At 35.4% G+C, this 12797-nt stretch overlaps 1 protein-coding gene across 1 annotated transcript in view; it reads left to right on the top strand.

The window, feature by feature from the left end:
- Positions 1–12797, top strand: part of RYR2 (ryanodine receptor 2) — a 270507-nt gene that overhangs the window by 144947 nt on the left and 112763 nt on the right. Inside the window, exons 34-40 of the mRNA XM_070932540.1 lie at positions 1604–1763; positions 2014–2100; positions 6361–6587; positions 7575–8376; positions 8899–9099; positions 10738–10843; positions 11319–11462. Of these exons, the coding sequence (XP_070788641.1) occupies positions 1604–1763; positions 2014–2100; positions 6361–6587; positions 7575–8376; positions 8899–9099; positions 10738–10843; positions 11319–11462 (1727 nt within the window). The remainder of the gene's footprint in view (positions 1–1603; positions 1764–2013; positions 2101–6360; positions 6588–7574; positions 8377–8898; positions 9100–10737; positions 10844–11318; positions 11463–12797) is intronic.

Genomic DNA, 12797 nt, shown 5'->3' with positions numbered 1-12797 from the left:
GACTCTGTAATAGAAGTGTATTTAAGTGCTAATTCTCTGGAGGTTATAACTCTAGACTGTTCTAGCATGATTAAGAAATACATCTCTCTGTGACTTTATAGATAGTCATAGTAGCCTAATATCCCAATCATAGCACTCTCAAATGAAAGGGTTAATGTGCATCTCGGTGTAGGCCACAATGGCTCTCTCCATCCTCCCATCTATTTATAGAATAGAATTCTTTATTGGCCAAGTGTGATTGGACATACAAGGAATTTGTCTCCAGAGCTTAAGCTCTCAGTGTACATACAGTACAAGCAACAAGTGATAAATCATGATCATAATCATAAAATACAATCATAATAAATCACAAGATACAACACTCAGTGATAGTCATAGAATACTAAATGAGCAATCAGCATCAATCATAGGATACTAAATAAAAGCAATCAATACAAATCATACAATGCAAACAACAAAGTAATAATCATAAGAAGCTAAGGAAATAGATAATAGGAAAGATGAGAATGTTAATAGTAATACAGCCCTATTAGGTGGTTTGTTTAGTCTAGCAGCGATGGCCTTTGGAGAAAGATATGCAACTTAAATTTGAATTGTAGTTATCATTATGTCTGCTCATGAAATTTATTAATATTCGTCTATTGTTTATTTTTAAAAATAAATGCAAATCTAAATATGCCAGAGAGATTTATGAAAAAAAACCCTATCTAACCATTGTTTCTAGCTTCATCAAGAATGGATTGAGCATTGGATAAGAATTCTTTCCTTTGCCTCTCCCTCTTATTCTAGTGGGCATCTCATTATTTTTTAGATTTTATTAAATTAGAGCTCTTCATTTTATCTCATCTAGGGAATTCTGGGTTTTATTAGTTAACAGTCCTTCTTGCATCCTCGTTTATAACTGACATTAAAATAGTGTGTTCTAGTTCTTATTTGAGAAGGAATTCTACATTAATACAAGCCACTTAAATGGAAGGGGCAAGAAAGGAGCACTCTCTTAGATATTTATTTATTTTTGTTTAATAAATACATTCATGAATGTATTATTTTCTGATATATGAAGTTTTGAATAATTGACTGAAAAAAGCCATTATATGCAACCTAGAGCTAGATCTCTGTGAAGTCCTAGTGTAATACATGTGAGTTAAATATTCATTGTCATTGATATAATTGCAATAAAATAAGTCTAATTTTAGCTGTATGTATTTATTTGCTTGCTTGCTTACAGTATTCATTAATAACTATTACAAATTGTCCCATGAGAGCATTAGCAGATTTAAAGAAAAACACATTAAAACTGTCATCATTTTTTTGGGAGGGGAGGGAGAGGGGAAGGGATGGGGGAAGGGGGGGGAAATTGAAAAAAAACCTGTCATCATGAAGAATATCTAATACCTGTAGTACTCTTAGAAAACTATACATGCTATTTTATCTTCTCTCTGCTTGGAAATGCTCTACACATGTATTAGTGGGAATTTCCCATTGGTGAGCAAATATGTCTTAATATGGAAGAGAACTGGATAGATCACAGATATGCAGAGCCTAATGGAGTTTGGGAACTTGTCTTGTAACGTTAACCTATTCTCAACTTTTTGAAATGCAGTATCAAACGAAGCAACTGCTATATGGTGTGTGCTGGAGAAAACATGAGTCCAGGGCAAGGACGCAATAATAATGGATTAGAGATTGGTTGCTTGGTTGATGTTGCAACTGGTATCCTATCCTTCACTACCAATGGCAAAGAATTAAGCACTTATTATCAGGTAATGATTTTTTTCCCTTGTTTATAGGTTGCCCAACAAAATCTGATTTATTTTTTAAAAGAACATATTTATTATATTTGAAAAGAAAATAGTAATTTCCCCAAATTTTAGTTTTGGATAGTAGCTTATGAAAAATTTACAACTTCATTGTGGCAAATGCTTCGCTTAATAAGGTTCTTGTCTGCAAACTATCTTTATACCTATTTTGACTTATACTATTTTATTTCTTTTTTATTTGTTTTTTACTTAGGTAGAACCAAGTACTAAATTATTTCCTGCAGTATTTGCACAAGCCACAAGCCCTAATGTTTTCCAATTTGAGTTGGGACGAATAAAGGTAACTATCACCCATTTAGTTTACTGTATTTAAAACATTCCTGATACTCTGGTTCCAACTTTTTACAATGGTAACAACAGTGGAATAATTTTTTCCTAATCTACTGGTAGAAGTGTGGACATTTCCTTTCTCAGTTCCTCATTATCCATCAGCTATATTGAGAGGAAAACCTTGAATAAATGCAGGGTTATATACAAAATCAATAACAGAACATAGTCAAATGGATTCCCTTCTCTCTTAGATCTCCCATTTATCTCCTATGACAATAGAAACCATGCCAAGCTCTGGTTCTATATTAAAACAAGAGAAAAATTGGTGGGGTTATAACCTCCATTTTTTTTAAAGAAAAAAACCTTCATTGACTATTTAACTTATTCAAGTAATCTGTTCATCATAATCTTTCTTTAGAAGACACGTGGTTCTTCATCCATATATAGTTCTGGTTGGGAATTTACCATAGCCAAAAGTTTCATGCCCTTTGAACAAGAAAATTAAAAACAGGAAAGGTTCCTGAAAGTGTGAGAAGGTAATCTCTAAAAAGAAAAAGACTCCAGTATCACCAATGTATGATAGACCTAATTAAAATATCTTTATTGGAATAGCACTACTGTCAGCCCTGGAGGGGCTGACATTTTTAAATTTAGATCTTCAGGGCTGCCACATGCGGTGGATGGGCAAGCTGTGGGAATGGGAGGGGAGTGGATGGAGACAGTGTGAGGTGTATAGCCATAACAACATTTTTTCCCTTGGGAGTCGGGCGTTCAGCCTACACCTGGGGAGGCGTGACTGGGAGTCAACTACAGTTGGGACAGTGACCTGATTGGATAATGTGATACCCATGTCGATGCAGGGGAAGGAACTTTGACTTTACTCTGGTTGGGGAAACCCCGGGGGCTTTCAGATTCGTGTTTTCCCAGATGTGCCAGTATGACATTTCTAATAAATTCAAGCTTTGGCTTGCTTTGGAGTTTTGATTTTGTTGGGGGTGTTACTTGGAACCCTGCAACTAGTATACTACCAAGACATAAGTCATACTTTTATCTCATGGGCATTTGGCAGATCAGTTTTTTTATTTTTATATATTAAATTTATATGCTGCTCATCTCACTATCCAGGAGGACCCAGTTTGTGGGGGCAATAAGCTGAGTTTGTATAAATATACAAAAGTATGAAGGCTATTGCTTAACGCCTTGTAAGCCGCCCTGAGTCTCTGGAGAAGGGCGGCATATAAATTAAAGCAAAAAAAAAAAAAAACTATCCAAAGTGACTCTGCGGTATTTTATCACTACACTTATATGAGTTAGAGTCTGACTTCTTTTATTAAAGAAGTAGTTAGCCACACAACCATAGAGGAGTATGTTAATCTTCAATTTTCAGACTTTCATCAGAATAAGTGTATTTCCAGGAGTCAGATTATCACCAAAGTACTCTCTGACATCTGAATCAATCAGAATTTTTGGTTTCTTCCTTGTTTGTTTAGTTAACTATTTGTACTTGAATGTATGCCTTTTCTTAATTCCATCCCTTAAAGTGGATTATTGTCAGACATGAAATATCAGATCCACAATGAAGGTCCAGTTAAATTGATTTATTGTTAATCATACCCAAGTATCTTTTCAACTAATGGTTAACATCTGCTTGTGGTTAAATAAGGGTCAACAGAATTCAAGAGAGGTTGGATTTAATTTGTGGCTATTTAGAGATTCTAGGCTGATCCTTTTTTTAACTCTGCCTCCAGCTTTTGCCACTCCTATTCCTATACTTACGACAATAATTGCAATTTTAAAAATAATTAAAATCAAACATAATTAAAAATTTGGCAAAAGAGTGGTTTTTTACCATCATCCTAAATAAATAAAGAAAGAGTAGGAGCCTATTTCATAGACTAGGAGCCACACAGAAGAAATATACCCTATTTATATTTTGTACTGATTAGCAGATTGGTTGCTGTTTTCTCTACCACAAGCAGTGGTCAGACACTTTTCAAGGATTGTCCTATATAAAACATATTTCAATAGTTAAGATATATTGTTATCAAGGTGTTATAATTATATGTTTTATATGCTCAGGAAGATCATAATTGATACACTGGTTTTAATACTGAAAAAAAACCTCCAAGCAACAGCTGAAATTCAGGAGCATTCCCAATCTGTGAACTGGTTTTGCTGGGAGAGTACAATCCCTTTCAGAAAAAGCTTTTTGGAAAAGCTAAATGGTTTCATGCAGATGCTACACAACATAGGAATAAAGTGAAATTCAATGGGATACCATTGGTTAACAATTAACAAGTGTCAAAGTAGAGTCTGGCATCTTCTCGAAATAGAAAAACTAGAATAATTGCAAAACATTTTTTCCAAGATCCAATCCTGCCAAATGGCCAAGAAGAATACCATGTTATACTTTACATAGACTGGTTATTGATAGCTTCATTCCAAACCAGATTTTACTATCATGTTTGATATACTCTTTAGAGGCATTCTTGGTGCTCTCTGAGCTTGGTTGTTTTGTTACAGATGTTTCATTATCCAGTTAGGTAACCCTGGAGAACAAAATGTCTACAAGAAAACAACCAAGCTCAGAGAGCATCAAGGACCCCACAGTTCAACTCTAAGCCACAAATATTTTCTTCTATTGATACTCTTCAGTTTATGAAAAGGTTTGATTCTGTGCCAGCATTAAAATTATATATATATATGTGTGTGTGTGTGTGTGTGTGTGTGTGTGTGTCCCTCAGTTCATTGGGACTATAGGACAATGGTTTTCCTTTCATGCAATATCAGGTCCAAGTCCAAAGGTGACACAATACAACCCAATAGAGTCCAGTTCTTTACCTTTTTAAACGTAATACACTGAACCTTGCCAGACTAAAGCTATAACCTTCTAACCCAGGGGTCCTCAAACTCTTTAAACGGGGCCAATTCATGGTCCCTCAGACTCTTGTGGGGCTGGACCAGCTGGGTGGTTGTGGCCAATTTAGCAGCCATTAAACAATACACACAAATTAAACTTTAATTTGTTATGCTCCTGCGGGAGGAAAGGTTAGTGAAGGGATGTGGTTGCCTTGGGGTGTGTGTGAGGGACTTCTGTTTGTGTGTTCTAACTGTGTCTCTGTCTCTGTCTCTCTCAGTGGGGGAGGCCAAAAATGGCCCCATTTTTGGCCCCCTCGGCCCCCAGAACAACTCTGCTACCCAAAAATGAGGCCATTTTTGCCCTCTGGCGTCCTGTTTTTGGCCTCCTTGGCCTCCAGAACCACTCTGCTGCCCAAAAATGGGTACATTTTTGGTCTCCCGCGGCCTCCGCGTGTCCTGTTTTTGGTCTCCTCAGCCTCCAGTACCATTCTGCCGGCCAAAAACGGGCCTGTTTTTGGCCTCCTGGGGCCTCTGTGTGTCCCGTTTTTGGCCTCTTCAGCCTCCAGAACCACTCTGCTGCACATAAATGGGCCTATTTTTGGCCTTCTGAGGCCTCCGTGCATCCTGTTTTTGGTCTCCTCAGCCTCCAGAAGGCAGGTGTGGGCCGGTGGGTAGCTGGGGCGATGTGGGCGGGGCAGCCCCCTGGTTCCATGAGGCCAGTTTAATGGCTTCGGCGGGCCATATTCGATCCATGGGCCGTAGTTTGAGGACCCCTGTTTTAACCCAAAAGATATACTCTGAGAGATTTTAGAATGTGGTTTCCCTGAACCTATTTCACCCACCCCCATTCAAGGGGGTGCACTGCACAATTAATTATTTTGGGCTTTTGTCTCAGAATGAACTGCCTCCTCCCTAGGAAACCATGGTGTTCCTATCTATGGAGATTCTCAGTCATCCAGGTCATTGTTGTCCCAAATGTGCTTTTTCAGGAGGCAACTGGATTTTCTGTTTTTCTTTGAAGACATTTCGCTTCTCATCCAAAAAGCTTCTTCAACTTTTTGAATCACTAGCATCCATGAATAATGGACTATTAAAATCACATTGGCTAAGAGACCATGTTCTGTTTGCATAGATCTTCATATTTTCATACTGACAGAATGATTATAGTCAAATTGTGGCATTTCTGTCAAAAGTAACTTTGGACATTCACATCAGTCAACCTATTTTTCTTGCATTCTTCCCCTTTCCATCTCATCCACTAGAATGTTTGATATATTTGTTACATTTTCACAGAATGATCTTTATGTATGAATGCATAAGATGACAATTCAAACACAGTTTATTTTTTTCCAGTTTACTGCATTTACTGCAGTACTGTTTTACTGCATTTACTGTTTTGCTCTGTTTTCAGAATGTAATGCCATTGTCAGCTGGCTTGTTCAAAAGTGAGCACAAAAATCCACTTCCTCAATGCCCACCCCGTCTCCATGTTCAGTTTCTGACACATGTTCTTTGGAGCAGAGTGCCAAATCAGTTTCTGAAAATAGATATATCACGAATCAATGAACGGCAGGGCTGGTCAATTCAGTGCCTGGATTCTTTGCAGTTCATGTCCCTTCACATTCCAGAGGAAAACAGGTACTCCTTGGTTGCATTTACAGATGAAATGAGATAAGATGTTGACCTTAAGTATATGGTAAATTATAAATCTAAAAAAAGGATACTGTAAGTATATATTCATAAAATCCTATCAAATATGTAAAGGGAAGAAGGACAATAGGAAATGAAAACTAGGTAAATCTAGTTTACACCAACATTATTTATCACCTGTGTTTTGTTTTATTTTACTATTTTATTTTATTTTAATATTTTATTAAATATTAATATTTTATATTAATATTTATAAAATAATTTTTTTATTTTAATTTTATTATGTATCCCACCTTCATTATTTTTACAAATAACTCAAGGCAGTGAACATATCCAACACAACTTCTTCCTATTATTTCTCCACAAAAGAACCTACTCCCATGAGGTAGGTTGGACTGAGAGAGACTGGTTCAAAGTCATTCAGCTGTCTTTCATGGCTAAGGCCATGAACTAAGAGCCTACTACTTTCTAGGTACCTTCCCATAATTTTCTAACAGCAGAATCTATTTTTGCTTCCCTCAACTAATGTTCATCAATCACAGGAAATATCTTTTAAGTCTTTCTTTGCAAAAGATGTCTTCTATTAGTCATGGTTATTCCCAATTCAAGACTGTGTTTTTAATTCCAAAGGATAAATAATATTATCCAACCATCATTAGCTATAGTTACTGAATACATCAAAGTGCTAAGAAAGAAACTAAATTCTTGGTGAAAAATCTTAATTACTCGATAAAGAGTTGTACTTAGTCATTGAAAAAATTATTTTGGAAATAGTTAAAGTCTAACCAAACTTGCTTCAATGTTTGCATATGTAAATGTGCTCTCTAGATTGTAAGCCTTATCAATTTACTGACTTAGTCAGATAATAATTGTGAACTTGTTTTTAGAAAACTGATTGTATGGATGTAAAAGCACTTTCCGCACAAAAAAACTCAAATCTGCTATGTTTAATTATTTTCCTTTTTTTTATTGCAGGTCTATAGATATTTTAGAACTGTCAGAACAAGAAGAACTGCTAAAGTTTCATTATCATACTCTCAGACTATACTCAGCAGTGTGTGCTCTTGGGAATAACAGAGTTGCACATGCTATGTGCAGCCATGTTGATGAATCTCAGCTTCTCTATGCAATTGAGAACAAATACATGCCAGGCTTGTTACGTGCGGGCTATTATGAACTTCTCATTGATATTCACCTTAATAGCTATGCCACTGCAAGGTTGATGATGAACAATGAATTCATTGTCCCAATGACAGATGAAACTAAAAGCATTACTTTGTTTCCTGATGAACACAAAAAACATGGCCTACCAGGTATCGGGCTTAGTACATCTTTACGACCCAGAATACAGTTTTCTTCTCCCAGTTTTGTAAGAATTAATAATGAATGCTACCAATATAGTCCTGAATTTCCTCTAGAAATTTTAAAGTCTAAAACCATAGAGATGTTGACAGAAGCAGTTCAGGAGGGTAGCCTTCATGTCAGAGATCCAGTAGGTGGTACTACAGAATTTCTCTTCGTTCCTTTGATCAAGCTTTTTTATACCCTCCTTATAATGGGAGTCTTCCACAATGAAGATCTGAAGCATATCTTGCAGCTCATTGAGCCCAGTGTGTTTAAAGAAGATAATGGCCGTGAAGATGAAACCCGAATATTAGTGAAGGAACTAGTTATAGAAAGTCTAAATTTAGAGACAGGTGTGGTTGAAATCAGAAGAGAGAAGGTTCCAGAAGAAGGACTTCTTCAAATGAAGCTTCCTGAGCCCGTCAAATTACAGGTAATTGTGAAAGAATGCATAGATCATATATTTTGTGGATTATTTTTCTACCTGAGACACATTTATGTGCCTGTATATGCACAAATATATAAAAAAAGAAAAATTTGGGTTGGCAGTTTAAGAAAAACTTCTGGACATAAACAAAAGTGAATACAAAAGAAAAAAATATTTACAACATGCATACTGAGAAGAATGTTGAGAAGAAGAAGAATAAGAAGAATATTGACAGGGTAAAGCTGTCAATAAGCAATAAATAATGCATTAATCACAAATAATGTGGTCAAAAGAAAATTAAAATTTTAAGCTGAGGGAAAGATAAAGGCAGAAAATTAAATTTTTCAGTATTTTGAAATGGAGACAATGAAAGGTTTAAAAAATAGAAATAAATGACAATGGATGTAGGTTATATTAAAAAAGAGAAATGACTCAAGTTAAATAAAAGAAATATCCCATATTTGAAATTGTAGTTTTAAAACTATGTTACCACATTTATTTTGTTTTGTTCTATTAATTCTATTTCAGATGTGCCATTTACTCCAATATCTATGTGACTTCCAGATACGCCATAGAATAGAAGCCATTGTAGCATTTTCAGATGATTTTGTAGCAAAACTTCAAGAAAATCAGCGTTTCCGATATAATGAAGTTATGCAAGCTTTAAATATGTCAGCAGCTCTGACAGCCAAGAAAACGAAAGAATTTCGATCCCCACCACAGGAGCAGGTTGATAACTAATAAATATTTTTATATTGGGGGGTTTGTTCAGTTTAAAGAAAATCTCTACAAGGTAATAATTTTCCTGGACCAGAGCATACCAGACTGTAAATAAAAGCTTTGGTGAATGAGAATTCTGATTTCCATAACATTCAGCAATTGTGTTTTAGCAGTCACTTTTTATAAGCATTTTGCTGTCCATGAAAAATATGGAACAGGCCTGACATTAATTCAACTGTTTATGACTAAATATAGATTAAAATATTCTGTTTGGGGACACCACCACCCCTCATACATTAAACTTTTGGTGAGATGAGCTTTGTCCAATTCTGATGTATTCATTTTTATATGCACATGTTTTTAGTCATCTCTAATTTGAATACTTCTAACTTTTCAATGGAAAAGGTTTATAAATACAGGTAATCCTCACTTAATTACCACAATTGGGACTGGCAGATTTTATCATTAAGTGATGTGATTGCTAAGTGAGATATCACATGATCACAATGAACTTAATGACCTTCTGCCCTGTGTATTAAGCAAATTACCCATGATTGTTAAATGAGACATCACATGACCATGACTTGCAATTTTACTGCTGACTTTTCCATTGACTCTGGTTGTTTGTACAAATGCGTAAATGATGATCACATAAGCATGAGACATTGTGACACTTTAAATGCCCATCGTTTGCAAAGCACCTAAATGCCGATCGCATGACATACAACCATCCAATGGTTATAAATTACTTTTTCAACAGCATAGTAACTTTGAACTGTGGACTACTTGTGGTTTATTTTCTACTTTTGTATATGGAGTTCAGTTGACCCTGTATTCTCTTCTTCTATCCTTGAAATATGTATCTTCAGGCAATATGAAGGTGCCTTGGATATTCATTACTAACTATTGTATAAACAAGTTGTTGGAATTTGATTCTAAATTCTAAAGAGTGAGACAGACACCTTTGATATCTTCCCTCCAGTCCTTCTCCCAAGCATTCTATCCCCTATTTTGCTCTTAATGGGGATCTTTTAGCACAATTTATGGGTCATGGAACCTGTACTAAGAGAAGAAGAATAGGAAAATCCTACTTTTGTAGGATTTTGTAATCCTACAAAAAGTTGCTCTTTTTGTTCCTTATTTTTCTCTCTTAAACTTCCTGATGCACAGAAGTTACCATTGGTAAAATGCAGCATCATGTATGTGCCAAGAGATTTTATTTGTGAGCCTTGCTATTTGTAAAAGAATAAATTAAAATTATTATGTAACTACACAGGGACAAATTAGGGTGCCCATTTTTAATTTAAGTTTTAAAATCCTGAACATCATTTAAATCATTTCTAACCAGCACTAAAAGGAATCCTTGATGAAATTGATAATGTCGTAGTGCAAGCCAAGAGACAAAGATGTGGCTGCATCATTTCTTTCAATATATCTTACAGGAACTGAATTACTGAGCTGTACAAAAGTAAATATAATGATAATTCATTAGAATGAACAAAATATATGCACTTCTTTCCATCCTTTCCTTCCATGGGGAGTTTCAAAACATGACTTGTGTCTAATAATATTATAGTAAATGTTTTATTCTACCTGCATATAATCTCTTGCATATTACTTCAAATATATATATATTTGCTTTTAAAGATCAACATGCTACTGAATTTTAAGGATGATAAAAATGATTGTCCTTGTCCTGAAGAAATAAGGGATCATCTCCTGGATTTTCATGAAGATCTGATGGCACATTGCGGTAAACCTGAACTCTGAATATTTGTCCCTCCCAAATATTAAAGAAAATAAAATACTGATAGTTTTATTCAACAGAATATGGTAGAGTGAAATGTAATTCTAATACAAATACACTTAAAATTGTACTGAATACAGTTTTAGAACTGCAGTATCCATATTGTCTTCAAGAAGCTGCTGCCGAAAAGGACAAGTTATGTGAAGTTATACATCAATAAATTATGTACTTGAAAATATCAATCAAATTAGGATAGCTGTATTGAAATCTCTTAATGCTTTATTGTAATCAACATTCACTTCATTTCCCTAATTAAAAGTTTGATTTCTGAAATACTCTAAAATTATGGCCAGGCATGATTTCAAATAATGAAGTAACTAACTAACTGCTCTCAAAGTTCTGAAGCTAGTCTTGGAAATGAATATAGATATATTGTTTAGTTGTTTTAATTCTGTCATAAATATTTGATATTTATGTCTAGGTATTCAGCTAGATGAAGATGGAATTCTAGATGGAAACAGTGATTTAACTATTAAAGGTCGCCTGCTATATCTTGTAGAAAGAGTCACACACTTGAAAAAAAAACAAGCAGAGAAGCTAATTGATGATAATAACAAGAAACCATGTAAGTAAAGTAAAATAAGGTTTAGTTGTTACCTGAATCTAAAATAAACATAGTTTAATAATTCTCTCATTCTGATATCATAATCTATTTCAGAATAAATGTCTATAAATTCAGTACTTTAACTTATAATATTCTGAAATAACTGCAAGTTCTGGAACAAAATACTACATTCAAAAAGTGCTGACTAAGAAGCTATATTTTCTGGCAAATCCTTGTTGAACTGACGGGATGCAAAACAAGTGGAATTCAGATAGGCTAACAAAATACTGAGCAAATGAATAATTTGCCACTAGCAAGGATGCATTCATGTGTATTTTATTTATTTATTTATTTATTTATTTATTTATTTATTTATTTATTTATTTATTATTTATTTATTATTTAAATTTTTATACCGCCCTTCTCCCGAAGGACTCAGGGCAGTGTACAGCCATACTAAAACAACATATACCCATAAAATTTAAAAACAGTTTAAAATATATTAAAAATTTGGCCCTTATATTAAGAAACTACAAACACGCAATTAAAATTCATTTTCTAAGCCAGCCCAGACTGTTGAAACAATAGAGTCTTAAGGGCATGGCGAAAGGTACGTAGGTCGGGGATCATGCGAATCTCCGGGGGCAATTCATTCCAGAAGGCAGGTGCCCCCACAGAGAAGGCTCTCGCCCTGGGTGTCACCAGTCAACATTGTGTGACCGACGGCACCCTGAGGAGTCCCTCTCTGTGGGAGCGCATTGGCTGGTGGGAGGCTATCGGTGGCAGAAGGTGATCTCATACGTACCCAGGTCCTAAGCCATGGAACTCTTTAAAGGTGGTAACCAGCACCTTGAATTGTACCCGGAAGACCACCGGGAGCCAGTGCAGCTCGCGCAGGAGAGGTGTTACATGGGTGCGCGGTGTCGCTCCCATAATCACCCGCACGGCCGCATTCTGGACCAGTTGGAGCCTCCGAGTGCTCCTCAAGGGGAGCCTTGTGGGGGGTAGGTGTATGGTCTTTGATAGGCAATGAAATGATGCGTGGAGGCATTTACTTACACTAAATTCTTTACTTCTTTTTTTCTGGAAGTTTCATAGTTAGGCCAACTCTCTTCTGCAATGTGACCCATAGCCCATCAGGACAGAATCTTACACATTTATACCATTTAATTTTTATTGTGGAACACGAATGCATAGAAATGATGGTCATTGCATGACAGCAGTTTATCATATTTTCTTTCCCCTTTTCTCATCATTATTGGATAGAAGTTTATTATTATATTGTCATTAATTCACTTGCTTTATAAATTTAATTGGTTAAATGATTATCTTCAGTTTGTAATTTTATTTTAAAGA

Source organism: Pituophis catenifer, unplaced genomic scaffold, assembly GCF_029215685.1.
Source record: "Pituophis catenifer annectens isolate HBS135680 unplaced genomic scaffold, rPitCat1.0.hap2 SCAF_1, whole genome shotgun sequence".
NCBI lineage: Eukaryota > Metazoa > Chordata > Lepidosauria > Squamata > Colubridae > Pituophis > Pituophis catenifer.
The sequence above is the reverse complement of the archived record's forward strand: the minus strand, read 5'-3'. Positions and strand labels throughout refer to the sequence as shown.